At 58.8% G+C, this 27,714-nt stretch overlaps 2 protein-coding genes across 2 annotated transcripts in view; both read left to right on the top strand.

The window, feature by feature from the left end:
• The first annotated feature begins 16,183 nt into the window (after positions 1–16,183).
• LOC133749409 (whey acidic protein) lies at positions 16,184–18,175 on the top strand. The gene is made up of 4 exons (XM_062178558.1): positions 16,184–16,265; positions 16,751–16,876; positions 17,177–17,359; positions 18,132–18,175. Exons 1-4 carry the CDS (start codon positions 16,184–16,186, stop codon positions 18,173–18,175), a joined length of 435 nt encoding a protein of 144 aa, XP_062034542.1.
• An 8,468-nt stretch (positions 18,176–26,643) lies between these two features.
• TBRG4 (transforming growth factor beta regulator 4) overlaps positions 26,644–27,714 on the top strand; it is a 7,443-nt gene continuing 6,372 nt past the window's right edge. The window contains exon 1 of the mRNA XM_062178661.1: positions 26,644–26,759. The gene's annotated coding sequence lies outside the window, so the exon portion shown is untranslated. The remainder of the gene's footprint in view (positions 26,760–27,714) is intronic.

The following is a 27,714-nucleotide window of genomic DNA, read 5'->3' as shown; positions in this document are numbered from 1 at the left end:
GGTGGGCTGGGCTTGGTAGGCTGGGCTGGGCTGGGTTTGGTGGGCTGGGCTCGGTGGGCTGGGCTGGCCAGGTTGGACTGGGTGGGCTGGGCTGGCAGAATGGGTGGGCTGGGCTGGCCAGGTTGGACTGGGTGGGCTGGGCTGGCAGAATGGGTGGGCTGGGCTGGTCTGGGCTGGCCAGGTTGTGCTGGGCTGGGCTGGGCTGGGTGGGCTGAGCTGGAACCGGTGGGCTTGGTGGGCTGGGCTGGGTGGGCTGAGCTGGAACCGGTGGGCTTGGTGGGCTGGACTGGGCTGGGCTGGCCAGGTTGTGCTGGGCTGGGCTGGGCTGGGCTGGGTGGGCTGAGCTGGCCAGGTTGTGCTGGGCTGGGCTGGGCTGGGTGGGCTGAGCTGGGACCAGTGGGCTTGGTGGGCTGGGCTGGGCTGGGCTGGCCAGGTTGTGCTGGGCTGGGTGGGCTGGGTGGGCTGGGCTGAGCAGGTTTGGTGGGCTGGGCTCAGTGGGCTGGGCTGGCCAGGTTGGACTGGGTGGGCTAGGCTGGCAGGGTGGGTGGGCTGGGCTGGCCAGGTTGTGCTGGGCTGGCAGGGTGGGTGGGCTGGGCTGGGCTGGGCAGGTTGCACTGGGCTGGGCTGGGCAGGTTGGGTGGGCTGGGCAGGTTGGGCTGAGCTGGGCTGGACTGGGCTGGCTAGGTTGCACTGGGCTGGGAAGGTTGGGCTGGGCTGGGTGAGCTGGGCTGGGCAGGTTGGCTGGGCTGGGCTGGGCAGGTTGGGTAGGCTGAGCTGGCCACGGTGGGCTGGGTGGGCTGGGCTGGGCAGGTTGGGTAGGCTGAGCTGGCCACGGTGGGCTGGGTGGGCTGGGCTGGGTGGGCTGGGCGGGCTAGGCTGAGTGTCAGAGTGAAGCCTGGTGGTGCTATCACAGGTGACACGCTCCTGTGTCTGCTTCTGCCTCGCTCTGGGTTCTTCCCGCACACACTGTGTCATGGCCGTCCTCCAACCACACCAGACGCAGCACCAACGGGGCCTTCCTCACCTTGGCTGGTACGCCCCAACACCACGAGCAGATACGCCGCCTTCCTCCCTGAGTAGCGGCCCTCGGGAGCTGTGACAGCGACAAAAGCCTGACCGATACAAAGTGGCTTCTAACGTATGTCCTTGTGTGCTTGAGTCGGTCTTGTCCCGTGTGTACCCGAGAGCCTGTGCGTGTGCACTGGTGTTTGTGCGTGTGCGTGTGGTTCTTGCATGTGGGACACGGGAGCACATGCCATGAGTCTGTGGTCTGTGTCCGTGTGTGCGTGGAGTGCGGTGTGTGTGGATGAGTGGGTGTTTGTGTGTTGTGCGCCCATGGTGGGTGTGGCGTGTGAGTGTGCATGTGGGAGGCGTGTTTGTGCGTCCAGGCAAAATCTCCTGGGTCCAGAGAGGACCTGCCCCGACCTGCTGGCCCCGGTTCCCCCAGGTGACGCGTGAATGGCCAGATAAAGTCCAACACGACAACCAGGACAGCGGCCACGAGTCCAAGGGTGCATGGCAGTGAGCACGGTGCCGTCCCGGGCCGGCGAGGAAGGAACTGTGAGCCAGAAAGCCCACCCTCGGGGGGAGACCCTCAAAGAACCTCACCCTCTCCTGCAAGAGGTGCAGCCAAAGCCCAGGCTGATGGAGGCTGTGGCCTCCCAGTGCCCTGCAGGGCCAGACCCTGCTGTCACCCCCAGCGCCAGCCCCACCGCCCCAAGCACTGCACTCCTCCCTGCCCTTGCCCCCAGTGCCAGCCCCCTGCTCCCGCCCCAAGAACTGCACCCCTCCCTGCCCTCGCCCCCAGCGCCAGCCCCCTGCTCTCACCCCAAGTGCCGCACCCCCCCTGCACTCGCTCCCAGCGCCAGCCCCCTGCTCCCACCCCAAGTGCCGCACCCCCCTGCACTCGCCCCCAGCGCCAGCCCTTGCCACAGTGGTCAGAGAGTAGGGAGAACACAGCACTGTGGCTCAGCAGTGTTGGGCTCAGGGGCACCCGGGGCTGAAGCATGCCAGTCCCAGGCCGTAGCTCTGCAGTGGCCACTCATGGGGCTGGCATTGTGACAGAGACACAGGTGTCCATATCAGAGCGCTAGTTTGAGCCTCGGCTGCTCTACTTCCAATCCAGCTCCCTGCTAACGCATTTGGGAAGCAGCAGAGATGGCCGAGTGCTTCTGGCGTGGGAGACCCAGATGGAGCTGTATTCTTAAGAGGTACTGGTCTCGGGCCAGCGCTGTGGCGCAGCGGGTAATGCTACTGCCTGCAGTGCTGGCATCCCATGTGGGTGCCAATTTGAGTCCTGGCTACTCCACTTCTGATCCAGCTCTCTGCTATGGCCTGGGAAAGCAGTGGAAGATGGCCCAAGTGCTTGGACCCCTGCACGCGCGTGGGAGACCTGGAAAAAGCTCCTGGCTCCTGGCTTTGGATCGGCCTAGCTCCAACCATTGTGGCCATCTGGAAAGTAACCAGATGGAAGACCTCTCTCTCTCTGTGCCTCTTCTTCTCTACAATTCTGCCTTTCAAATAAATAAATCTAAAAAAAAAAAAAAAAAAAAAACCCTCAATTCAGATGGAAACCTTTGATCTGTCTTTAGATTTTACAAATTTTACATTGCAAAAGTAGACTCATGTACCCAAGTTGTCACAAACATACCTGAAAGTTTTCCAACAGCTGAATTAACAGCTTTTTAAATTTAAATAATTAGAGTGAAATGCAGTGAACAGCCAGCTCCTCCTCTCTGCTGCCCCCAAGTGGTGGAAGCCAGGAGCGCAGGAGCTGACTAGCAGGTAGCTCCAGCCATCCAGGCAGGCAAAGGCCACCGGCCCAGCACCCAAATCCCCCACCCACTGGGCCTGAAGCCAAAGCTGCGGCTCCCTCAGCCGAAGGAGGCGGAGCAGCGTCCACCCAGCACGCCAGGCCCCTCGGACAGTGGGGGGGCCGAGCCAGGGAGGCTGCCACTTCCAGGAGAGGGGAGAAGCCTTTCTCTGGGCAGCAGTGTCAGCCACGGAGCTGGGGGTATGGGGAGAGGGCAGCTTGGACGCTGGGCAGCCCTGCCGTGGCCCCGAGGGAGGGGCCGAGGGACTCAGAGCTCACAGCCTCTACGGGCAGCCTGAGGCTGCCGACCCTGGATCCCACGGGGTCCGGCCCGTGCCAGCTACTCCGGCTGTGCGGTCGATCACTCGCCTGTCTCTGAGGCCCAGCTGATGGACAGGCAGCTGTGTGCTTTCCTGGGTCTCAACTGGACGCTGTGGCCAAGCTCGAACACCCCCACGGGGCTCCCACCTCACTGTGCCCCTTGGCAGACAGCCTGGGGGACCGAGCCCCAGCCCCGGGGCCTTCTGCCTGGGTGTTCCCAGCACCGACGGGCTAATACGCAGCCCGACGCAGCCACAGGATCCCATCGGTGCTCCTGAGCCTCACGGTAAGATGTCCCCGAGGCGGGCAGGAGGACTAAGACCTGGCAGTGCTGTTCGGGACCCCAGCTCTGGGGTCTCTCCAGAGGTCTCGTCCTGTTCCTGTCTCTGGGATGTGGATGAGCCCGGTCACCGGGCTGCCCCCGAGATCCAGAGAAGAAAGGCTGCTTCCTCCCCAGCACATGGCGGGCTGGGCCAGCGGCCACCCCACGATTCCGTGGCGGGCGGTCACGGGGCTCGGCCGTGGCTCTGCAGCCCCTGTGCGTCTGTGCCTTCCGTGGTCTTGGAGAGCTTGGAGGACACAGGTCCCACCCGGCCGGGGCTTCTGGCCCCTCTAACCTCAGGGCCTCAAAGGCCGTCTGCAACAAGACGCCTGCCCTCAGGGCCCCGCGCCCCCACTCCCCTGTGCCCACAGCCTGCCGCAGCAAGGCAGCCCCTCTTCAGGCAGGGCCCCAGCCCCGGGGTGGGGGGCACACAAGGTCCAGGACACCCCCACTCACAGGTGAGGAATCTGGGCCCCAGCAGCAGAGCCGGGTGCAGGCAGGTGCCCCTCTCCCCTACGGGCTCAGCCCAGTCCCCAGGGCCGCCGGCCCCAGCACCGCTGTTGTAAGTGATGCGCTGGATGTAGCAGCTCCAGGGCTGTTTTAAAATGGAACCTCGTGAAACTGACATGTATTCGTGTAGCATAAGCCCCTGGAATCCATCCAAGCTGCTGCCAGTCCCCAGGGCCGCTCTTCCCACTGCCACTGGGTCCGGTGTGACAGGACCAGGCCACTCAACCCTCGCCTGGGAAGCATCTGGGCCATGTGCAGTTTTAATCTCTCATGAGTAAGTCTACAGTGGACAGCCGTGCACAGGTTTGGGTGGACATCAGTGTTCGTCCTCTGGGACAAGCGCCCAGGAGTGTTTGTGGACCATATGGTAAGCGCCAAGTGTTATTTCTGATCATCCCAACACCATTTGCTGAAGAGATTATCCTTGGGGCTGGCGTAGCACAGCAGGTTAAGCCGCCACCTGCAATGCCAGCATCCCATATGGGCACCAGTTCAAATCCCAGCTGCTCCATTTCTGATCCAGTTCCCCACTAACGGCCTGGGAAAGTAGCAGAAGATGGCCCAAGTGCTTGGGCTCCTGCCACCCACATGGTAGACCCGGATGGAGTTCCAGGCTCCTGGCTTCAGCCTGGTTCTCTCTCTCTCTCTCTCTCTCTCTCTCATTTGCAAGCACAGCACAGATCCACACTGGAGAGTGAGCTGCCCCATGCAGTTCGGGGCTGTCCATAAATACTGTCTGGAGGCACACAGAGTAGTGTCTGGGGCAGGGTTTAATTCAGTATTCACAGGGGGTGGAGTTTGGGGGGCTTAATTCAATATTCGCAAGGGTGGGGTTTGGGGGGTTAAGCCAACATTCATAGTGGGTGGGGCTTCGGGCAGGCTTTCAGTAACTCCCCTTTCCTTGCCTGTTTTTGGAAATCTCAGAAGTGCCGTGGCCTCAGGTGCATGATGGGATCAGGAGTGTCAGCCAAGGTGATTCTATGATAATGAGATCACAGCTGGCCCCAGGTCACGGCAGGGACGCCATTGGCTGCTGCGTGGTTATTTTTGGCACTTACCAGTTCTGGGTGATGGTTTTGTGGAAACTGGAGTTTTTCACAGCACAAGGTGGGAAGGGGGTATCGGGGGTAGGTGGGGCTTCAGAGGGGCTGGTGACCTCAGCTCTCCTTGCTAGCTGGCTCCTGGCCTTGCCACCCACCTAAGGGGCTAAGAGGCTGAGTGTAGATGCCATGGGTCAGTGTGAGTGGCTCCCACTTTGGGAGATGAACAGAGGGGGTGTCATGGAGACCCCCACACGCTGGACCAGGGATCTGGGCTGGGAGGCATTGGCAGAAAGGCCACCTCACCTTGTGCAAGTCCCCAGGGAGGTGTGGGGGCTGGACACCCGGGGCCAGATGGCTCTGCCTGTTATAGACCAGACAGCGGCTTTCACGCAGGAGCCCTGACCAACGGGGCCAGGGGTGGGAAGAGAGGGTGCCTCGGAGGGGCACGGAGCGGGCAGCAGGGGCGGCACCATGCCCAGCAGGGGACGAGTACCCTGGCCGCCCCGTCTCAGCTCGCACACCTCTGGCAACTCGGCCCTGGGTCTGGGAAGCGAGGAGTCACAGGTGCCCTGGGGTGGACGGGGACGGGAGGGCACCTGCCGGGGATGCAGCTCCAGGGCCTGGTGCTCTGCAAACCAGCCTCCTGCTCGCAGTTCTGCCGGGCAATGGGAACACAGACACACACAGGAAGGGGGCCAGCTGCCCTTTCAGGCTGGCAAACAGACAACGTGTGGCCCGCAGCCGCCGCTCAGACGGAGGACTCAGCCCCGCCCCCCCCCCCCCCCCACGATCTTTCATATTCTCTCGGTTATTCCCCTGAAAGACGGGGCCTTGCTTTGCCTGGTTTGTCTTGTTTGTTTGTTTGTTTATTTGTTTTCATCTACTGGAAAGACAGAGCAGCAGGGGACAGCTTCTGCTTCTGGCTGAGTCCCTAAACGCCCACGACAGCCAGGACAAGGCCAGGCAGCGGGCAGTAGCCTGGAACTCCTTCCGGGTCTCCCACGGGAGTGACAGGCATGCCCAAGCACCTGCACCGGCACCTGCGATTTCCCAGGGTGCACCAGAGCAGGCAGCCGGGGCGGCGGAGGAGGAGCGAGTTCAGGAACCAAGCGCTGGATGTGGAAGGGGCCCCAGCTCACTTCCTCAGCTGTCTCGGAGCTGCTCCTCTTGTCGTTTAGCGTCTCAGTGCACAGAGCTGTCAGTCTTTTGTCTTCCGCCCGAGGTTAACTAGCAGCGAATGTGGAAGGAGGACGCGCACGTGCTGTGTGCCCGGTTCCAGGACAGACGGCTCACGGGGACAAACGGCTGCTGGTGGGTGGAGAGGCAGGGTGCAGGAAAATGTACCATTATCTGCTCGTCTGTGCAAAACACAGAACAGGATGAACCCGAGCCAGGGCCGTCACCCAGGAGGACGGTGGGAGCTGGGCGGAGAGGGCATGGGGACCGGGGGCAGGGTGTGGAGGACCTGCCCTATGGCAAGCTTTGCAATGGCTCCTTGACCAGAGAAGCGCTCGCCCATCCAAAGCCAGCAAAGCCCTGCAGACACAGTGGCAGCCGTGAGCCTGCTGCACTGCCAACCCCAGAACCCGCCCCAGAGGTTCTAGAAAACAGCATCTGGGCGGGAGCTGGACAGCTAAGGGCAAAGAAACCCGAAACGCTACGCTGCAGCCGGTGAGGGCATCTCGCTCGCTCGCTCTCTCACACACACTCAGAGCCAGTGAGCGTGTTGCACACACACACAGTGAGGGTGTCGCACACACACACAGCCCTAGGGTCTGGGCGAGCGGCTCAGGTCTTCTGTGTCTTCACAGCACAAAGGGGTTTATTTATCTCGTGGTTGTGGAGGCTGAAGGTCTAAAACCCGGCAGCCCCGTGGGTTCAGCCCCTGGCAGGGCCCCCCGACTGCACCACCGCATGGTGTCACCACACTGGGACCCAGGCTTCCAGCACAGGGGTCTCGCGCGGACACACTGAAGCCACGGCCAGACCATGGCGGGGGCAATCCTGACGCTACTTTAGAGAGGCGCCAGAGCCAAGTTCCGAGCGCGGAATCTGCACTAGCTCGGGACCACCCTGTGCAGACACGCGGGTGAGCACACACGTGCGTGTGCCCTGGTCTGGCGGCTGCTGAGACCCCGGGAGCAGCAATCCATCCAGTGCCAGATCTGGGCTCCCAAGCCCCAGTCCCCAGTAACCGGTGCTGGGCTCCCCAGACCCAGGGTTGAGGCAGGGAGATGGCAAACGAGTCTGGAACACCCTTGTGGGCCGGCAGGGGAGGAAGCACTCGAGAGAGGGGCTCCCACCGCCCAAGCTGGCGTCGTCTGCTAAATGAGCTAAGAAGCGGCAGGGGCGGGGCAGGAGAGTGGAGAGAACACCGCCAGGCATACCCTGGGCGACAGGTGTGCGGTGAGAGCTCACCTTCCCCCCCTCCCCGTGGCTGGAGAGACCACCTGTGCTGTGTGCTCCCACAGACCCCCCAACAAAGAGAGGCCGCTTTCCTGCACCCAGAGCCTCCAGACAGGACACACAGCAGCTGAGCAAGCCGGGGCCATTGTCACAAGGCAGACAGCTGGGCTGAGGCTTGGGGCTGGGGTCCTCCTGTGAGCTGGGATCTGAACTCACCAGGGAGCAGCGGTTGGAAGAGAAGCGGCAATGACTCCTACTGGCCAGGAGAGGGGGCTGTCGGCTGCTTTGTGGCTTGGTGTCTGTGCTCTGGGTTCCCGCCCGATCCCCAAGCAGCCACAGCTGATGTCCAGGCTCACGTCCAACGTTCAACGGGAGCACCCAAGGCTTGGCCGTGGGACCTGGGGGCCACTTGTCCCTCTCTCAGCCGCAGAGATGTCCAGCCAAAGTCGCCCAAGGTTACCGTCACCAGCGTGAAGACGCACCACCCACAGTGTCGCCTTGCTGGGCTTGGCCCCCGGCCCTGCTGTCCAAGAGGCGGGCCAGCAGCCAAGCTCATCATCAGGCTGATCCCCTGGACTAGAGGTGGCCTTGGGGCCCACGCTGCTCGGACCATCTGCCCCCGCCTCCCACGCCCGTGTCCTTGCTGTCCTCCCAGCTCTGATGCTGAGTTTGGGAGCTGCTATCACCCAGCGTCCCGAGCCATCCTCCCGGGAATGGTGACCTGAGTGGCTCGGCCGCCATGCCCGAGCCAGGGCTGACTCCCACTTATCGGAGAACCTGGGAAAGACTGGACATCAAAGGGGCCGTGGCCAGACCACACACAGGAACGGACTCTTCCTCAATCCACACCAGCCTGCCTGGAAGTCAGGGCGCTCTCTCCCGCCGCTGAGCCCCAGGCCCAGCAGCGACCCCTGTAGCACTCAGCCCCAAATGGCCACGACCCGATGAGTTACTGGCAGCTCTCCCACTCAACTCAGGACCAACCAGAGAGAGCCAAACACGCTCCCCTAACCAGTCCCATGGGACTCTCCCACCCCAGTCTCCCCAGGCCCACCAGAGCCTGCCCCGCAGCTGTGCAGGTGCCTCCCCCTCCCCGCCTCCCACACCCCCAGCCACACGCAGGCAGGGGCGCCTGCAGCAGCTCTGGGTAAACAGGCCCGGTTCACTCCCGAGCATGCTCTTCGCTTGGCCCGCACCAGAGAGCTGGATTTTAATGGAAAGTCTCCCAATTCTATAACAAAAAAATAAATAATAAAATAATAAGAGTCGGGACATCCTGAGCAGTGGCTAGGCTGAAAAAAGCGCCTGTGTGCGGGGGGCGGGGCTTACTTCCAGCAGGGCCAGGACCCGGCTCAGCCTCGGCAGGACGGAGACGTCAGACATCTCCCCAGCGCGCATCCCACAACCCTGCCCTTGGCCCTGTGCAGCCCAGCGGGGTACGGGAGCGTGAGACAATTTGGGCCCCTTGTCTTTTTTCATAAACTTTTTAAAGATTATTTGTTTATTTGGAAGGCAGAGGGGGAGAGAGAGAGAGAGAGAGAGAGAGAGAGAGAGAGAGACGAGAGAGAGATCTTCCATCCGCCGGTTCCAGCCATGGAATGCCCACAACGAGCAGGGCTGGTCCAGGTTGAAGCCAGGAGCCAGGAACTCCTCAGGGTCTCCCACATGGGTGACAGGACCCAAGTACCTGGGCCGTCCTCCGCTGCCTTCCCCAGGTGCCTTAGCAGGGAGCTGGATGGGAAGTGGAGCAGCCAGGACTGGAACCTGCACTCTAATACGGGACACAGGCATTCAAGTGGTGGCTTAACCCGTTGAGCCATGACTCCCACCACTGGGCACCTGCTCGAAGATGGAGCAGGGCAGAGGGCTGGCCCCCTGCTGCCCAGATCCATCCCCTGGGCTGGGCGTGGCCCTAGGCGGTTTCCTCCCGCACTGGGCTTCATGGAACCCAACCTTGAACGATGGGGTCTCTCAGGCCAGGGCAGGCTCTCTGAGGGACAAGGCTGGCAGCTTGGAATACAGTTTATGGGGACACCAGAGCCCAAGCCACTCCCACCCCGCCCTGCCCTGTAGCCTGGCTCCTGCCTCTCCTGTCCCAGCCCCAGGAGACCTGGGCGCTTCGTCCCGTGTCCCTTCCTCCTAGGACACTGTCCTGCTGCGTCCAGGCCCTCCCCCTTCCAGATAGGACAGACCCCTGTCTCTCTTCTCCCCACCTCCCCTGCACCCCTGACTCTGCTCACCCCGTCCCCCAGGCCCCAGTCCTCTCCCACTGCAGTGCTGTGGACTTGACTCTCCCCCAGACACCCCTCCTCCTGCCAGTGACCCCTGAAGACCCCTTCTAGCCCTGCTCACCCTGCCCCAGCTGCGGCGGGCTCTTTTCAATGCTGGGGAGTAACTACCACGGCGGTCACCAAGAGACGGGCAAGCACGGGGACAGGCATGGCCTCCCCCATCCCAGCTGGCCCCACGGGACAGGGCGGGGACAGAGAGTCCAGATGACCCCAGGCCTTGGCTGCCCTCGATCTCGCCGTCAATCCTGGGCACACGGAGCTCTGGGGGTGTGAAGGAACCAGGACATCTCGGAAGAAGGTGGGCTGAAGCCAGACCCACGAGGGCCAGGAACATTCCCCAGGGCAGAAGACAAACCCCGCGGCCCTGCTGCTGAGGCCGGAGCCCAAGGAACACACTCCTTCCTGGAACCGTCTGGCATCTTCACCTCGCCCGGGGCTCTGAGCACGGCCATGCACCTGCCCTGAACAGCTTGTCTCGCCAGCACGGGAGGTCCACCCCCTGCCCCCAGTCGCACAGGGCGTCTCCTGGCTGCAGCCACCCCTGGGTGCTGGGGCCTGGCCCCTCTGGCCCCTCCCCTCCTTCCCCACAGAGCCCAGAGGGACCTTCAGGTCCAAGGCCCAAGTGCAGCCTAGCCGAGGACACGGTGAGAACAGCGTGGACTGCAGGGGAGTGACTGCTCCTCACCACCGCCCACGATGCTCCCTGAAGTCTGGAATGCACGGGCCGGCACTCAGAGTAGCCACAGCCCAGCCAGCCACCCGAGGCAGCCCGTGGGCACACAGAGCAAGCTCTGTCGCTCTCTCCACGTGTGAGAGCAGGCACTGCACACGCACGGTGCAGAGCTGCGCCGCAGGCAGCGTGCGGGAAGGGGCCAGCACGCTGACACTGCTCCTAGGCTGTCTTCTCCCTATGCGTTTCAGAGTCGTCCAAGTCCCAGAGCGTGTGTGCGTTATTTCTCCAACCAGAAAAACAGAGGGCGATCTGCAGCATCCAGGCTGCGGCCTGCAGGGAGGTTTTAGACCCGGAGGCCCTTCGTGGTCCGTGGCTGTCGCATGGGGGCCACCCTGCAGATCCCCAAGGCAAGGCTCCTTCCCGGAAGTGGTTTCCCATCCTGTCAAGGCTGTGATGTGCACCTTGACTGGGGAGTGGAACAGGCCAGCACCCTCTGCACCCCGTAAGTCGCCACCCAGAGCACAAGGAGAGAACAGCTCACTCCATGTGCCAGGCACCCCGTGCTCTCTGGAACCTCAGTTAAGCCTCACAGCACCCAGGCCAGCAGGTACCAACGTCACCCACATCACAGATGCTCAAGGTCCCAGCGTCAGCAAGGCCACGAGGCAGCTCGTCCTCTCTTGGGTCCTCGGGGCCTTCTTGCCACACCTGGCTTTAGGCTCCACTCTCAGGCACAGGGAAACCTGAGATTCCGGCTTGAACGGGGATGGGATCAGGCTCCAGTGGGAAAGGTCGCACGGGACACAGCAGGGACAGCCAACAGGGGGGCCCTGATAGCGTCCTCCCGCCCCCTTCCTGCCCACCCACCATCAGATCCTACAGGAGGGAGAACCCGGTGATCAGCAAGATGGACAAGAGGCCAGCACCAGTGTCCTGCGTCCTGCACAGTGGACGAGAAATGGGACAACCGATGAGCAGACACCGCCCACCGGGGTCGGACAGGTGTGCTAAGATGGCTGCAGCAGTGGCCGCCACCACGGTGGCCCTTCCTGGGCCGTGACCGGGGAGAGCCTCCAGGAGCAGCAAACCCAGGAGGGCCTCAGAAGACGGCTGTACAGGGCAGCAGGGAAGAGCGGGGTGAGGGCCGGCCCCCAGGTCCCCGGCCTGCAGGGACCACTCCCAGGGAGACAGATGACACCACCAGAGGAAGCCCAGGTCAATGCTGGCGACAGCGGGCAGGCAAGACACCGAGGCTCTGAGGGCCCACAGCTGGTCGTGCAGGGCGCGGCAGAGTCCTGGGCCTGCGTGAAGGGGCCACCCCAGCAGGGGTGTGGGGAGGCCACCCCAGCAGGGCTCAGGGGACGTGGGCAAGAGGGGCAGGAGAAGCAGGGAGGGGAGGGGAGGTGCTGTTCATGCAGGGGCCCCGTCCCCTAGCACAGAGCAGCAGTCGAGCCAAAGGAGACAGACAGGCGGACAAAGAGCTCCCACCCACCGGTTCTCCCCAAATGCCCTCAACACCTGGGGCTGGGGAGGGAGAAGCCAGGAGCCAGGAGCTCTCTCCAGGTGGCCCACACGGGTGACAGGGACCCCTCTACTTGCTCCATCGCAGCTCCCCCAAGGTGTGCGCTAACGGGAAGCTGGAATCTGAGCACAGCTGGGACCCGAAAGGTGGCACGCGCGGGTCACAAGCAGAGTCTTAACCTCTGCACCCAGCACCCGCCCACAGGCGATGTTCCAACTTCATACGGCAACACTTCGGCCTAAACCGGCGTGGTGTTCAAAATCTAAAGGACTTTAATGGTGAAATGAATCCGGCAAAATGTCCACAACCGCTTGCCTGTGGCTGGCACGTGGGTGAGGCCAGCAGCTGGCAGGGGACAGATGGGAAGAAGGAGGAGGGCAAGGGCTGGGCCCCCAGGAGCTGGGAGGACCAGGGTGTGGACCAGGAGAGCCGGGCCCGCTGGGGAGAGCAGGAGGCTGCGCAGGCCTGGCCCTGGTTGTAAGACTGCAGGCTGGAGCAGCGCTGAGGGAGGGGCCAGGAGCAGAGCGGCTGGGAGGGCTCGAGGAGCTGCATGTTGGTGACAGAGCAGCCACGGGGCCCACGCCGCGCTGGACACGGCTGCCCCCCTCGCACTTCCTACTCATTCCCCCTTCGAGGGTTGTGAGTGAAGTGTGCAGCGAACACAGCACGCCCAAGAGAGCAGCACCAAACGTAGTGCCCCGTACGGCCCCCAGCAGTCTGGCCACGCGGCATGAGGGGTTGCGGGGAGACCCAGAGGAGCGAGGCCCCGGCTCCCAACAGACCTGAGTAACACAGGACACGGTGGCTTCTGAGGGCCATGGGCTTCTGAGAATCCCCAGCCGCCAAGGAGCCCTGCCCCGCCCCTTCCTGCTGCTTCTTCCCCATGTGAGCTGCGGTCACACAGAAGGAGCCGTCCTGTGCCGTGGGGAGGTGGAGTGACACTCCACCGCACACACCCCCTGCGGCTCAGAGACACCTGCGCACCTGTCGGTGTCACACCAAGGAAGAGGGTTGGTCCACACACTCAGGTGAGGCCGTGTTCGAGCGAGGACAAACCTCGCAGCATCGTGCCGGGGGAAAGGACCCGGGCAGGCAGGCCACGTGGCGCACGGCACCGGTCCATTTACACGGAATGCCAAGAAGGGGCGGAGCCGGAGGGGCTTGTTCTTGCCAGACGTGGGGGCAGAGGGAACAGGCAGTGACTGCTGGTGGCCGTGAGGCTTCTTTCCAGGGTGAGAGAAGTGTCCAGGAATCAGAGGGGGCAGTGACCCTGCTCAGTGAGTGTCCCCCACCCCCTGATCTGGCCACTGTGGGGAGTGAATTGTAGGGCTGTGGAGCATCTCAGCAAAGAGAAGGGAAGCATCTCATCCCCATGCTACAAAATCCCACCTAGGACCCAGTGCCCACGGGAAGCAAGCCGACCCCTGCGGGCCGGGTCGCTGGTCTCAGCGGTTTGGACGGAACAAGGGAAAGTCCACTTTGACGCAAGCCGGCAACCAGGCCACCGAGCTGGAAAAGAGGAGCTGCTCAAGAGGACGCGGGTTCCTCAGGACAAGACGTTCGTCTAACGATAAAAAGAAAGAAGTGGGGGAAAATAAGCGGACAAAACCAGCAGGGTTGGTTCTGTGCACATCTCCACAGCTGCGCACCTGTGCCCATGCGAGCTGGGACCCGGCCCACAGGACGCGGGCCTTTGCAAAGCACATGTGTGATTATTATGTGTCAGTTAGACACAACAATTCGAAATGAAATAAATGCTCTCGGGTTTGCATTTACCCTGGCATTGCCTGGTAAGACTTGTGTTTCAGGACTGGCGCTGTGGTGTGGCGGCCGGCTTCCCATACGGATACCAGGCCCAGTCCTGGCCGCTCTGCTCCCGACCCATCTCCCTGCTGATGGCCTGAGAAAGCAGCAGAAGATGGCCCAGTGAGCTCGGGCCCCTGCAGCCAAGTCAGAGACTCGGAAGAAGCTCCTGGCTCCTGGCTTTGGATCGGCCCAGCTCTGACCGCTTGAGGAGTGAACCAGCGGACGGAAGATCTTGTGCTCGCTCGCTCTCTCCTTCTGTCTCTCTGTAACTTTGCCTTTCAAATAAATAAATAAATAAATTTTTAGGAAAAAGACTTCTGTTTTGTTTTTATTTATTTACTTAAAGCAGAGTAACAGAGAAAGAAATATATTCCATTTCCTGGTTTACTCCCCCAATGGCCGCTAGATCCAGGGCTGGGCCAGGCTGAAGCCAGGACCTCTACCTGGGTCTCCCATGTGAGTGACAGGGGCCCAAGTACCTGGGCCAACCTCTTCTGCTTTCCCAGGGACATTAGCAGGGAGATGGATCAGAAGCAGAGCACCCAGGACTCAGGCTGGCCCTCCAGTTTGAGACATCAGCTTTGCAAGTGGTGGCTTAACCCACTGTGTCACCCCAGCCCCAAGAGTCATGTTAATTACATGAAATTTTAATTTTATTTGCTCAGATTGAAACATTATAAAGGCATCACAATAAGCACAGAGTCCAGAGATGAGAGAAAAACAAAAAATAAAATAAAAAATAAAAAACCCTTGTATTACCTTTCTCTCTCTCTCTCTCACTGTCCACTCTGCCTGTCAAAAAAAAACAACAACAAACTTGTATTTTGGTTCCTTTGCTGGCACTTTCTTCCCTTTGTGGAACAAGGTGCCCAAAAACCGCACCTGGGGGCCCAGGGGAGACGGGAGATGCCGGGGAGGAACACCTGGAGCTCCGGGAGCGCAGGAGGAGGGGGTTCCTGATGGGGTCAGCTCTGGCCTCGGGCCCGGCACCCCAGTAAGAAGGATAGCCTCCCAGCCCAGCCTGGCTCGGGGGGGGAAGGGGCAGGGCCCAACCACAGGCCCCGCTGCTCCATCATGGCCTCCTTCGCAGGGAGTGGAACCGCCCACGGAAGCATCTTTCGGACTTAGAGCCGTGAACCTCACCACGCCGCGTCTCCAGACCCACTGTCCGAGAGCCCTCACTGGCCAGTCCAGGCTCAGGCCCAGGACTCTGTGGGCAGCTGCAGGGCGGGAACAGTGTTACCCGAGCCCGGGGCTGCAAGGGGTGCCTCTGTGGAGTCCACAAAGGAGGCTTTGTGGAAGGACGTTTGGGGCTGGAGCCTCCCGCGGCACAGCCTGAGGCCCAGGAAGCTGCGAGGAGCTCTGTGCCTGAGGCCGGCAGCAGGGTCGCTGGCTGGACAGGGCTGTGGCCCCCAGCCATCCTGCCCTGGGGTCTCCGCAGTCCCCATGGCCCCTTCCCTGTCTGGGTCCCGGGGGGGGTGGGTGCAGGAACTACACGGCCAGCAGTACATCCGCCCCTGCCCCGTGGCACCTGCTCACCTGGCACAGGGCACAGGAGGGCCTTCTGAGAAGAGACCTTCTCCTGGGCCGGCGCCGTGGCTTAACAGGCTAATCCTCTGCCTTGCGGCGCCGGCACACCAGGTTCTAGTCCCGGTCAGGGCGCCGGATTCTGTCCCGGTTGCCCCTCTTCCAGGCCAGCTCTCTGCTATGGCCCGGGAAGGTAGTGGAGGATGGCCCAAGTCCTTGGGCCCTGCACCCGCATGGGAGACCAGGAGAAGCACCTGGCTCCTGGCTTCGGATCATCGCGATGAGCCAGCCGCAGCGGCCATTGGAGGGTGAACCAACGGCAAAAAGGAAGACCTTTCTCTCTGTCTCTCTCTCTCACTATCCACTCTGCCTGTCAAAAAAATAAATAAATAAAATAAAATAAAAAAGTGACTTGTCCTAAAAAAAAAAAAAAAAAAAGAGACCTTCTCCTGTCCCCTCACCCCTTCACAGGTGCCAAGCAGCACATTCTTGCTTACAGAGTCCAGAAAACCACACACACAAAAAAAAATCACTTGCCAATAAGACAGCCCCGCACTTGGTACCCGCCTCCCATGCTGCTTCTCCCGGCTCTGAGCCGTGGATAGGAAGAGGAAGGCTGGGCCACACGGTGCCGAGGGGCAGGATTTCTCTCCCTGACCCCCAGTCTTCCTAATAGATGTGCATCCCGTCCAACACTGAGGGAAATGGACAACCTTGCCAGGGACTTTTTTTTTTCTTCTTTCATTTGAAACCATGACCACAGCTGTTCCTCTAACGTGGCCTGACCTCTCCACGTGTCCAAGGAGGAAGCCCCCTGGCCCAGTTGAGGCCTCGCCAACCTGGCACCCCTCCAGGCTCCTCCTCCTGCTCCAACCTTTAAATGCATCTCAGGGCCCCAGAACACCATCCGACACCTGCCTGCCACCCACCACCGCCTGCCACCTGCCACCATGCGTTGTCTCATCAGCCTGGCCCTCGGCCTGCTCGCCCTGGAGGCGGCCCTCGCTCTGGCCCCCAAATTCATCGCCCCAGGTAGGCCCAGCTGCCCTCCTCACTCCGGGACGCACTCAGGAGGGGTTCCCTTGTCTCATCTCTGCTCCAGAGTCCACCCAAGACTCGTGGCCTTGGTGGCTCCGTGGTAGGGACACAGCCGGCCAGGAGAGGAGCAGAGGAGGCTCACCCTGGGGAGGGGGACCTGGGTGGCAGAAAACCAGAGCCCTGTCCCCACGCAGGGGGCCACGAGCTGCCAGGCCAAGGACTGGTCACCTCCGGCCAGGGCCTGACTGGCCTGCTCCTGCAGCGGACCTGTGCCTTGTGCCCCCATTTCCACAGCTGACTTCACTTGCTTTCGTCAGCCGTATCGCAGTTCTGGCCACGGGGTTTTTGTGCCTTCCTTCCTGGGCTGCTGGGGGCCGGGCTCCCACGGTTCTGTCCTCGCCCTCCTCCAAGGAGCCCTGGGGGTGGGAGGGGCAGGGCTGCGGGCCCCCACGCACTTGCCCGTCCTGTCCCGTGTGCAGTGCAGGTCATGTGCCCCGAGTCCAGCTCTTCCGAGGAGACGTCCTGCCTCAGTGACGACGACTGTCTTGGCAGCGCCGTGTGCTGTCCCAGCACCGCCGGCAGCTCCTGCAGAACCCCCATCATCGGTAACATGGCCACACTGCAGGCCTCTCCGGGAGCCCACACACCTGCCCCGTGGCGCGGCCTCTCTGAGCCCCATCCCTCTGCCTCAAGGCCTCTGTGCCACCCCACAGGTCCCTGAGGGCGCCAGGACGCCCCAGTGCTGCGGGAGGTCCCGCGGCGAGACCAGCAAGAGGGAGGCCACAGAGACCCAGCTGACCTCGGGGGTCCCCCGGGGCTCAGCTTGTCTCTGTGGGGTCTTGCGGGTCAGGTCTGGGGGGACCCTTGTTACAGGGTGTGACCAGAAAAGGCCTGTCTCTCCCCAGTCCCTACCCCCAAGGCTGGCCGCTGCCCCTGGGTGCAGGCGCCAATGCTGTCCCAGTTGTGTGAGGAGTTGAGCGACTGTGCCAACGACATCGAGTGCAGGGGCGACAAGAAGTGCTGCTTCAGCCGCTGCGCCATGCGCTATCTGGAACCCATCCTAGGTATGCGTCCCGAGCCCTCCCCAGGCAGGGCTGTCCCTTCAGCAGGGCCCAGGCAGGGCCCAGGGCTCAGGAGTGGATGTGGGTGAGTGAACGGCACTCGGGGACGCAGGTGGCAGGCGGGACTTGGCCCTGGGCAGCCCACAGGCCAGCCTGCGCCTTTGCGACTGATCTGAGAGGGAGGGCAGCACAGCTCCAGGCATTGGAAGAGTCGAAGGTTAAGAGCCTGGGGTGTTGTCCACCAGCTGTGGCCTGCACATCCCTTCCTACAGGTGGGGGGGAGGGGGGCAGAAGCGGGGAGGGGGCTCTGCTTGCCCACTAGGGTCCCTGGCAGTGAACCACAGCTGACACTGACCCCCCTCCCCCCGCCGTCCCCACCTGTGTCTCCTGCAGAGAGCACTCTCCAGTGAGCCGCCTCCCCCAGGAGCCCCTGGCTGCCAGGAGAGCTGGGCCCGAGTTCCCCCTCTTGGACCCAGAGAGCTTGTGACGTGTCCTCCCTGCTGCTAATAAAACTACTCCGCTTCATGGCTCTGGCTGTCTGTCCACCTGCCCTGGGAGCTTGGGAAACCAGTGACCCCAAGTAGGCACAGCTCTGCCTGGCTCAGCAGCCCAGCACGATGGCCGAGGGGATGGGCTAGACCCCAAGATAACACTCATCTCCCTCCACCCTTGCTTGAGCGTGCCAGGAGGGGCAGCAGGCCAGCCAGGGCGAGCCACGCCCTCAGGGAGCCCCCACGTCCCTGTGAGGTCACTTCCCTGGGCTTCAGTGCCCACGAACCCCTGTCCATCTCCACGGCAGTCAGCGAACAGAGCAAGAAGAGGAGCGTGCGCTCCAGCCCGTGAAGTTCAGGCCTTCCTGGGGGTGGCACAGAGACAGGCCAGGCTGCCCCAGGCTGTCCCAGGCTGTCCCAGGCTGTCCCAGGCTGCCCCAGGCTGCCCCAGGCTGTCCCAGGCTGTCCCAGGCTGCCCCAGGCTGTCCCAGGCTGTCCCAGGCTGCTGGCCTGGGGGTACACAGAGGCCTCGCAAGAGAAAGAGCCAGCATGTGCAGGGTGAGAGGAAAGGCCCCCCAGACAGAGGCACGTGCAGGACGCCTCGGCCGGGACGTGGATCGGGCCAGAGGCCGCTGTGTGCCAGGGTGCTCCAGCGCGCCGTGCTGGGGTGAGGGGATGTTTAGGACACAGGGCCTAGTGGAAAGCAGCTAAGTCATGGGGGTGCTGTCCTGAGACTGGATTCGTCCCCTCGAGAAGGAGCTGTAAGAGAGTCTCCCCTGAATCTGTTATGTGCGGGCCATCCACGACACTCACACCGACTCCCGATACCGAGATGGCGCCCACCGTGAGCCCCTCACCAGGGCAGACCAGATGCCAGCACCACGCTCCTGCGCCTCCCGTACCCAGTCCCCAGAGACAGTCAGCACTGTGCTTCTCCAGGCTCCTAGGTATTCCTTGACCCAGCCAAGCTGACACACAGAACTAACCCTCACACACGTCTGCTCAGTGACCCAGGAGAGCCACGTGTCACACGGGTCTCTTCGTAGCAATGTCTACTCAAAACACTTGGCCAGGGGCCGGCGTCATGGTGCAGCAGGTAAAGCCGCGGCCCGCAAAGCCGGCACCCCACGTGGGTGCCGGTCCATTTCCCAGTTGTTCCACTTTCAATCCAGCTCCCCACTAATGGCCTGAGAAAAGCAGCAGAAGATGGCCCAGATGTGTGAGCCCCTGCTACCTCCTTGGGAGACCTAGAAGAAGCTCCTGGCTCCTGGATTTGGCCTGGCCCAAGCATGGCCGTTGTGGCCATTTGGAGAGTGCACCAGTGGATGATCTGTGTGTGTGTGTGTGCGTGTGTGTCCTTTTCTCCCTGTTTCTCTTTCAAATAAATAAATAATTCTTCTAAACAGTATTTAATTGGGTGTTGCCTGTTGTTTTTAAAGCGTAGATAGTCCCTAGTGAGATGTGGTTTGTGAACATTTCCCCTCATTCTGGGGGTGACCTCTCACTTTCTTCTCAGCATCCTTTGAAACACAAAAGTTTTTCATTTTGCTAAAAGATTGATGTTTTCTCTTGTCACTTTGCCTTTGGTATCATGTCTTAAGAAACCATTGTCGGCCGGCGCCGCAGCTCACTAGGCTAATCCTCCGCCTAGCGGCGCCGGCACACCGGGTTCTAGTCCCGGTCGGGGCACCGGATTCTGTCCCGGTTGCCCCTCTTCCAGGCCAGCTCTCTGCTGTGGCCCGGGAAGGCAGTGGAGGATGGCCCAAGTGCTTGGGCCCTGCACCCCAAGGGAGACCAGGAGAAGCACCTGGCTCCTGGCTTTGGATCAGCGCGGTGCGCCGGCCGCAATGCGCCGGCCGCGGCAGCCATTGGAGGGTGAACCAATCGCAAGGGAAGACCTTTCTCTCTGTCTCTCTCTCTCACTATCCACTCTGCCTGTCAAAAAAAAAAAAAAGAAAAGAAACCATTGTCTAATCCTGGATCATTAAAATTTAACTTCTGTGTTGCCTTCTAAGAGTTGACCAGCTTTAGCTATGATACCTAGGTCTCTGACCCATTGCATCAGTTCAGGCAGGGAATGCAGCTCCATTTTGCATGTGGGTATTCAGTAGGCCCAGCCCCATCTGGTACAAGGACAGCCACCTCCCCGCTGAGCTGTCTCAGCACTGTCTAGAGACTCCATTCGCTGCAAAGGTGAAAGTTTGTTTCTGGACCCTCAGTTCTGTGCCCTTGGGTGTATACACACACAATCGTGCCAGACCAGTTTTGATCATCGTCATTTGAAGTGCATTCTGAAATCACGAAACACAAGTCCTCCTAAAAAATTTAAAAAAAAAAAAAACTTTAAAGATTGTTTTGAAGATCTAGATCTCTTGCATTCATTTCCATATGAATTTTAGGATCAACTTGTCAATTTCCGCCCCCCAAAAAAAAAAAAAGCCTCTGGGATTTCCACACTGAGCTGACTGCAGATCAGTTCAGACAGCACTACACATCAACAACTGGAGTGTTCCAGCCTGCGAACATGGATGTCTTTCCATTTATTTGGGTCTTCAACCTAACTTTTGGTTTTTTTGTTTGTTTGTTTAAAGATTTTATTTATTTATTTGACAGGTAGAGTTACAGACAGAGAGAGAGAGAGACAGAGAGAAAGGTCTTCCTTCCACTGGTTCACTTTCCAAGTGGCCGCAATGGTCGGAGCTGCACCGATCCGAAGCCAGGAGCCAGGTGCTTCCTCCCGGTCTCCCATGCGGGTGCAGGGGCCCAAGCACTTGGGCCATCCTCCACTGCCTTCCCGGGCCACAGCAGAGAGCTGGCCTGGAAAAGGAGCAACCAAGACTAGAACCAGTGACCATATGGGATGCCAGCGCCAGAGGCAGAGGATTAACCTAGTGTGCCACAGCACCGGCCCCTTCAACCTAACTTTTGTAGATTTCCATGTGTGCCTCCAAATTCCTTCAATTTATCTTCTAGCATTTTATTTTTTTAGTTCCATTTTAAATGGAATTGCAATTCCTTTTTGAGATTGTTCATTACTACTAAGTATAAATGCAATCAATTTGACCTCATATCCTGCACCTTACTGAAGTTATTTATCAGTTCTCATAGTTTTTAGAGGATTCTTTGCAATTTCCCACATGCAAGATCAGGTCATTTACGAGCAGTCATAATTTTACTTCTTACTTGCCAATGCTGAGGTATTTTGCTTCTTTTTTCTTGCCTAACTGCCCTGATCAGTATGTCCAGTACAACGCGGAATAGAAGTGGGGATAAATCTGTGGAAGTGAAATGGACACTTTGAGAAGCAATGACTTGAACAGCCCTGGTCTTGACTGTCCAGGAACACTTTGGTTTTGTTTGGTTTTGTTTTTGACAGGCAGAGTGGATAGTGAGAGAGAGAGAGAGACAGAGAGAAAGGTCTTCCTTTTTGCCATTGGTTCACCCTCCAATGGCTGCTGCGGCCGGCGCATTGCAGCCGGCGCATTGCGCTGATCGGAAGCCAGGAGCCAGGTGCTTCCCCTGGTCTCCCACGCGGGTGCAGGGCCCAAGCACTTGGGTCATCCTCCACTGCACTCCTGGGCCACAGCAAGAGCTGGCCTGGAAGAGGGGTAACCGGGACAGAATCCGGCACCCCGACCGGGACTAGAACCCGGTGTGCCGGCGCCGCAAGGCAGAGGATTAGCCTATTGAGCCGCGGCACCGGCCTGTTTTTTTTCTTAATGGAGAATGGGACTAGGAATGGGAGAGGGAAGAGTTGGGGTGGGAGGGTGGGTATTGTGGGAAGAATCTCTATATCCCTAAAGTTGTACTTATGAAATTAAATAAACGGTTTCTTTGGGAAAAAAGAAATAAACGTAATCACCTCTTTAAAAAAAGGAAGAAGTGGGGATCGCAACCATTCTTGTCTTATTCCTGATCGCAGGGAAAGCAGTGTCTTTCACAATCAGGCCCGACGTGAACTCTGGGGTTTTTGTTGACTTCCACTATCAGGCTGAGGCAGTTTCCTATTCTTAGTTTGTTGAATATTTTGATCATGAAAGGTATTGGATTTTATCAGATTCTTCCTGGCACTTTTTAAAGGATTGTATAGTCTTGTCCTTCATTCTACTACATTGGATTTTCATGTTAACCCAATGTTGCATTCCAGGGATAAAATCCACTTAGTTACGATGTAGAATCCTTCTTATATGTTACTGGATGCAGTTGCTGGTATCTTAATGAGGATTTGTGTGTCAGTATTCTTAAGAGATACTGGTCTCTGGGGCCGGCGCTGTGGCATAGTGGGTAATGCCGCTGCCTGCAGCACCAGCATCCCATACAGGTGCCAATCCAAGTCCTGGCTGCTCCACTTCTGATCCAGCTCTCTGCTGTGGCCTGGGAAAGCAGCAGCAGATGGCCCAGGTCCTTGGGCCCCTGCACCTGTGTGGGAGACCCAGAAGAAGCTCCTGGCTCTTGATTTCAGATCAGCCCAGCTTCAGCCGTTGCAGCCATTTGGGAAGTGAACCAGCAGATGGGAGACCTCTCTCTCTCTCTCTCTCTCTCTCTCTCTCTCTCTCTCCTCCTCACCCCCGCCCCGCCTCTGCCTCTGCCTCTCTGTAACTGTGCCTTGAAAATAAATATTAAAAAAAAAAAACCACTGGTCTCAGGCCCTGTGGGTTTCTTCTTTGCTGGTAGTGTTTATTTGGTTTTGCTATCATGGTACTCCTTCCCTCCTGCTTTAGTTAAGACAGTCTCCTGTTCTGTGGAAGTGTGTGAAAGGCTGGTGTTAATTCTTCAAAGAGCTGGTAGATTTCACTGGTGAACCATCTGGACCTGGGATTTGCTTTTTCAATACTAAATCAACACCTTGTGATAGGTCTATTGCGATGTTCTATTTTTCTGTCCAATTCAGTGAGATTACCTAATTTGTTGGCATATCGTCCTCACAACCCTCTCACTTCGGAAGTCAGTAGAGGTGTTCCCTCTTTCGCTCCTGATGTTAAAAATCTGTCTTCTCTTCTTCTCTTGGTCAGTACAGCTAAGGATTGGTCAGTTCGCCGATGTTTTGACTTTGGTTTCTCGATGAACCTGTCACGCTGATCCTCACCCTGCTCTTGAGTTAACTGCCCTCCTCCAGCCCAGTCTCAGTCTTTCTCTTCCTTTCAGGTTTCTGAGGTGGAGACCTGGACTGCGGACTTGCAACCTTCTTTCTTACACAGACATTTACCGCCGTGAACCTCCTTCTACCCACAGCGTTCGTTGCACCACAAAAGTGTTTTCAATTTCCACATGTTTTGAAGTCCCAAATTTCTTCTGTTAATGATTTTTAATTCACTTCCATTGTGAAGTGGCTTCAGTTCATTTAACTTTATTGAGGCTTTTATGACCTAGAATTACGTACTGCACTGTGAGCCCATCAAAGGGCAGGAAATCCCTCCCCTCCCCTCCGTACTTATGGACGGGACCGGTTCTGGTTGTTTCGTTTCCTGAGACAGCGTCTTTGCAGGTGATCCAGCTGAGGTTATTAGGGTGGCCCCAATCTGACCAGTGTCCTCATAAAAGGAGGAAGTGTCAAACAGACACATCCAGAAAAAGGCAACGTGAAGACACAGGGAGAGCGCCACCTACAGGCCAAGGTTGTCCAAGGCAACCAGAAGCTAACAGACACCCTGCTGCATGCAGCCCTAGGAAGGAACCTACTTTGACAACACTTAGACTTTTAGCTCCAGAACTGTAATAAATTTCTGCTGTTTAAGCCACTTAGTGTGTGGTACTTTGTTATGGAAACCCTAGAAAATCTGAGACAGAGAGACAAACAGCCAGGCCCCCCCTGCTGGTTGGCTCCTCAAAAGTCTAAAATGGCCAGGACTGGGCCAGAGCCAAAGCTGGGCACTGGAACCCAATCTGGGTTTCCCACCTGGACGGCAGGAATCAGCGACTTCAGCCATCACCACTGCCCCCCGAAGGCTGCACAGCAGGAAGCTGGAGTCAGAAGTTGGAGCCAGGAACTGAATTCAAGTAACCCAAGATTAGAGGGAGGGGTCAGCTGCTAGGCTAAATACCTGCTGCTACCCCCAGCAAAGTAGCACAGGCAGGCTGGGGTCTATCCCGGACGGTGTTCCTTGTGCTCTTGAGTAGAATGCGCATTCTTACTATTTCTGGGTGGAGTATTCTAGACATGCTACATCTGGTTGGTTTATGTTGTCCAAGTCTCCTGTTTACTTGTTGATCCTCCACCCAGCTTTTCTACCCATTATTGAAAATCAGGTATTGAAGTCTTCAACCATAGTTGTTGAGACGTCTGTTTCTTCCTTTGGTCCTATCAACTCCTGCTTCATGTACTCTGGGATTCTCTTGTTAAGTCTTATGTTTATACTGCAATCCTTTGGAGCAGGCCTTGTGCCATCCTGGGCTAAGGGGCCACTTGGATGCCTGTGTCCCACATTAGAGCACAGGTGCAAGTCCCAGCTTCTCCACTTCCCATCCAGCTTCTCCACTTCCCATCCAGCTTCTCCACTTCCCATGCAGCTTCCTGCTAACGAACCTGCAAAGGCAGTGGATGATGTTCCAAGTACTCAGGTTCCTGCCACCCACCCAGGAGACCTGGGTAGAGTTCCTGGCTCGTGTCTTCAGCCTGACCTGGCCCTGGCTATCGGGAGACTTTGGGAAGTGAACCGGTAGATAGTAGATCTGTCTCTCCCCCTCTCTGTCACTCTGCCTTTCAAATAGAAAGATTTTTTTTTTTTAATGAGCTCTTGGTAAATAAAAGTATGACAGCAGAAAATATATTTTCAGGAAATAAGAAGGAACCTGAAGTTGAGGACATTTCCCAGAAACTGGAGCAAAAGAAATAATAAGGTGGGAGCAAGACATACAGTACAGAAAAATTAGGTTAAAAAAAGAAGAAAAGTTAGAAGGTCAAACAGCCAAATGTTTCAGAGAACAGTGAAGTGGAGGAAAGCAAATATTCAACAAAGTAAATACCATGAACAAACTCCCCAACTGAAAACATGCATTTTAGAGACTGAGGGCCCACAGTGCACTCGGGAAGTGGATGCAGGCCAACACCAACAACCATTGCGACATTTCAGAACCCAGAGCATGAAAAGACACACGCTTTCAGAGACAAAGAAGGAAATGGAAGAAAGGCAGGAAGGCAGAAGAGAGTCATGGCGCAGGACAGGACTGGGGCCAAGATGATGTTGGACTCGCCAGAAGCATGAGAAGCCAAAGCCAGAGGCTCCTGGAGCAAGCCTTCATAACCAGAACGTGATTCACACATACACTCAGCCAACCCTCCAAGCACGTGGGAGGCGGTGACAGACACTCTCAGACCCGAGAGGTCTTTAAAACGCACCTCCCTTGCACCTCTTCTCCTGGAGCTACTGGAGAAATGCCGTGCTCCACCTCAGCCAGGGCATAAACCATGAAAAGGGATACAGGAGGCCGGAAGTAAATAGCCAATAAGAAAAGCACAAAGAACACAGGATAATGGTACAGGGATACTCCAGGGCGACACTCCCACCCTAACAGCTCATGGGAATCCCCGTCGGAAGGAGGTGGCTCAGGGAGAGATTTCTTCAGCAAGATGAAACTGGTGATGAGACCAGCATTGTGGCGTAGTGAGCAAAGCCACCACCCGTGATGCCAGCATCATATATGTGCGCCGGTTTGAGTCCCGGCTGCTCCACTTCCGATCCAGTTCCCTGCTAATGGTCTGGGAATAGCAGCAGCAGATGGCCCAAGTCCTTGGGCCCCTACCACCCCCATGAGAAACCCAGATGAAGTTCCTGGCTCCTGGCTTTGGCCTGGCCCAGTCCTGGCTGTTGCAGCCATCTGGGTGAACGAATGGGTGAAACATCTCTGTCTCTCCCCTCTCTCTGTAGTCTTTCAAATAAATAAATAAAACTTTATAAAATTTAAACTGTGGCACAACTGCACGTTAGACAAGTTAGAAGTAGGAGGCCATCGTTTCGGCCTGAGCACCTGCCTTCGGTCCCCAGAGACTGGCCCAAGCCAAAATGGAGTCACTCTTGCTGAACGCCACATAACCACACTGAAATTCTGAAGAAGCCAGCAGATCTCCAGTCGCCCGTTCTCCCTGTAAACAGAGCCCGGTTCGCCTGACTCAGGGTAACAAGGAAGCAACCTGGGGTAGAGCAGTCACCTGTCTCCTATTGTCTCATCGCTCCCACCCTAACCCCTCAGAGCTGCCACTGCCCCTGGGAGGTGCTTTGTTACCAACTCTGACCTTAACTACATTGGCTAATTTTTTGACACACAACTGGTGCAAGATTCCAAATACGATCTGCGGTCATGAGGGGAGCCAGGAAAATTACCAGTTCCGTGGAAAATTAAAGGCTCTGCAAACAGGGATACTAGCTAGGTCCACACACGGGCTCCGGGAATTCCGCGCGGGTGACCGGGGCTGTCATTACTTAAACCTCACTATCTTCCAGTCAGGAGACCGCACTTGAAAACCCAGAATCCCGTTTCTCAGCTGTGAGGTCCAGGGCTTCCCGCTGGGCTGCCACGACCGTCGGGGGCCACACAGCGACCCCAGACCCGCGGGTCCGGCGCAGCGCCACACCGCCTCCACGCAGCCCGGGCGGGCCGCCGACCGCGGACGCACTGAAGCCCGCGGACCGGGCTCTATCTTTGCCCCTGCCTAGCTCCTCTACACTCCCTCGGCTCACGCCTCGCCACACTGCCTACCGCGCAGACTCCCCACGGCCAAGATGGCGACGACGAGACTGCGGCGGGGGCGTGGCTTCCGGCCGGGCACCGCCCCGGCGAGCCTCGCTTCCGGCGGCCTCCTAGTGACGTAGGCGGGCGCGCCACGCCGCATGGGCCCAGGGACGGCGCGGATGACGGATGGAGGTCAGCGGACGTGCGGTCGGAGCGGGTCTCGCACCACGGGAGAAGCGGCTGCTGAGCGTGATTCCTGAGGGCCCAAGGCGAGGCTGGGGAGCGGTTGCTGGTCCTGGGGAGGGGGCGCGGGGCCCCGGGCGGGCGGCGCGGTGTGGGCCGGGCCGGGGTGCGCGCAGCTCCCGCGCTGGGCCACGAGGCCTGGCCCGGCCTGGAAGGCGCTGCCCCTGCTGACCTCTCGTGTCCCGAGCGAGCTCGTGTTTGCCTAAACCCGAGCCGGGCTTCTGAACTCGATCTGCCCGGGGCCGGCTCCCGGGGGCACCTGTGAAACAGGAAGTGTAGACTTCGCTCTGGGGCAGATCTTGCTCCTCGCCGAGCCTCGTTTTTTGCCTTTTTGTAAAGGTAGAGTCAGGTTTTAACCTCCCGGGAGCAGGCCTGGCAGATAGACTCGCTAAAGGCAGCGTCACGGGGAGAAGTAACAGGTTCTCGGACGAGGTGGCAAGATGGCGTTCGGGCAGGACTGGGAGCGAGAAAGTGTATGTTGCAGGGCGCCAGGGTCACTCCCTACAACGGTGCGAGGCCTCATCCGGCTGGGGAGGGAGAAGAGAGGAAACCGGGAAGATGAGTCCGAGCCACGTTGGGGAGCGCTTTTTTCTTATTAAATAAGGATTAGTATTTCTTTGAAAGGCCGAGTTACAGAGAGGATCTTCCGTCTGTTGGTTCACTCCCCAGATGATTGCAGTGGTTGGGGCTCTGTGAGGGGGAAGCCAGGAGCCTGGAACGCCACCCAGGTCTCCCACATGGGTGCAGGGGCTCCCCAGGTGCGTTAGAGGGCCCTCCATCGGAAGGGGGCAGGTGGCGTCTGCTGGTCTGGCGAGGTGCTGGAGCTGATTGGTTGGGCCGCTGTGCTCACTAATGTTAGAGCCGGAGGTGAGTAGATTAAGAGATGTGATCTCGGGGCTGTACCTGCTACACCACAGCACCGGCATCCCATATCGGCTCTGGTCTGCGTCCCGTCTGCTCCACCTCTGATCCAGCTGCTGT

The sequence above is a fragment of the Lepus europaeus genome, chromosome 20 (assembly GCF_033115175.1).
Source record: "Lepus europaeus isolate LE1 chromosome 20, mLepTim1.pri, whole genome shotgun sequence".
NCBI classification, from domain to species: domain Eukaryota; kingdom Metazoa; phylum Chordata; class Mammalia; order Lagomorpha; family Leporidae; genus Lepus; species Lepus europaeus.
This window is presented reverse-complemented; position numbering and strand designations above follow the sequence as displayed.

Coding starts and splice junctions, on each gene's coding strand:
- LOC133749409 (XM_062178558.1), top strand. CDS start 16,184: ATGCGTTGTCTCATCAGCCTGGCCCTCGGCCTGCTCGCCCTGGAGGCG. Junction 16,266..16,750: donor CCCCAAATTCATCGCCCCAG/GTAGGCCCAGCT, acceptor TCCCGTGTGCAG/TGCAGGTCATGTGCCCCGAG. Junction 17,360..18,131: donor GCGTCCCGAGCCCTCCCCAG/GCAGGGCTGTCC, acceptor TCTCCACGGCAG/TCAGCGAACAGAGCAAGAAG.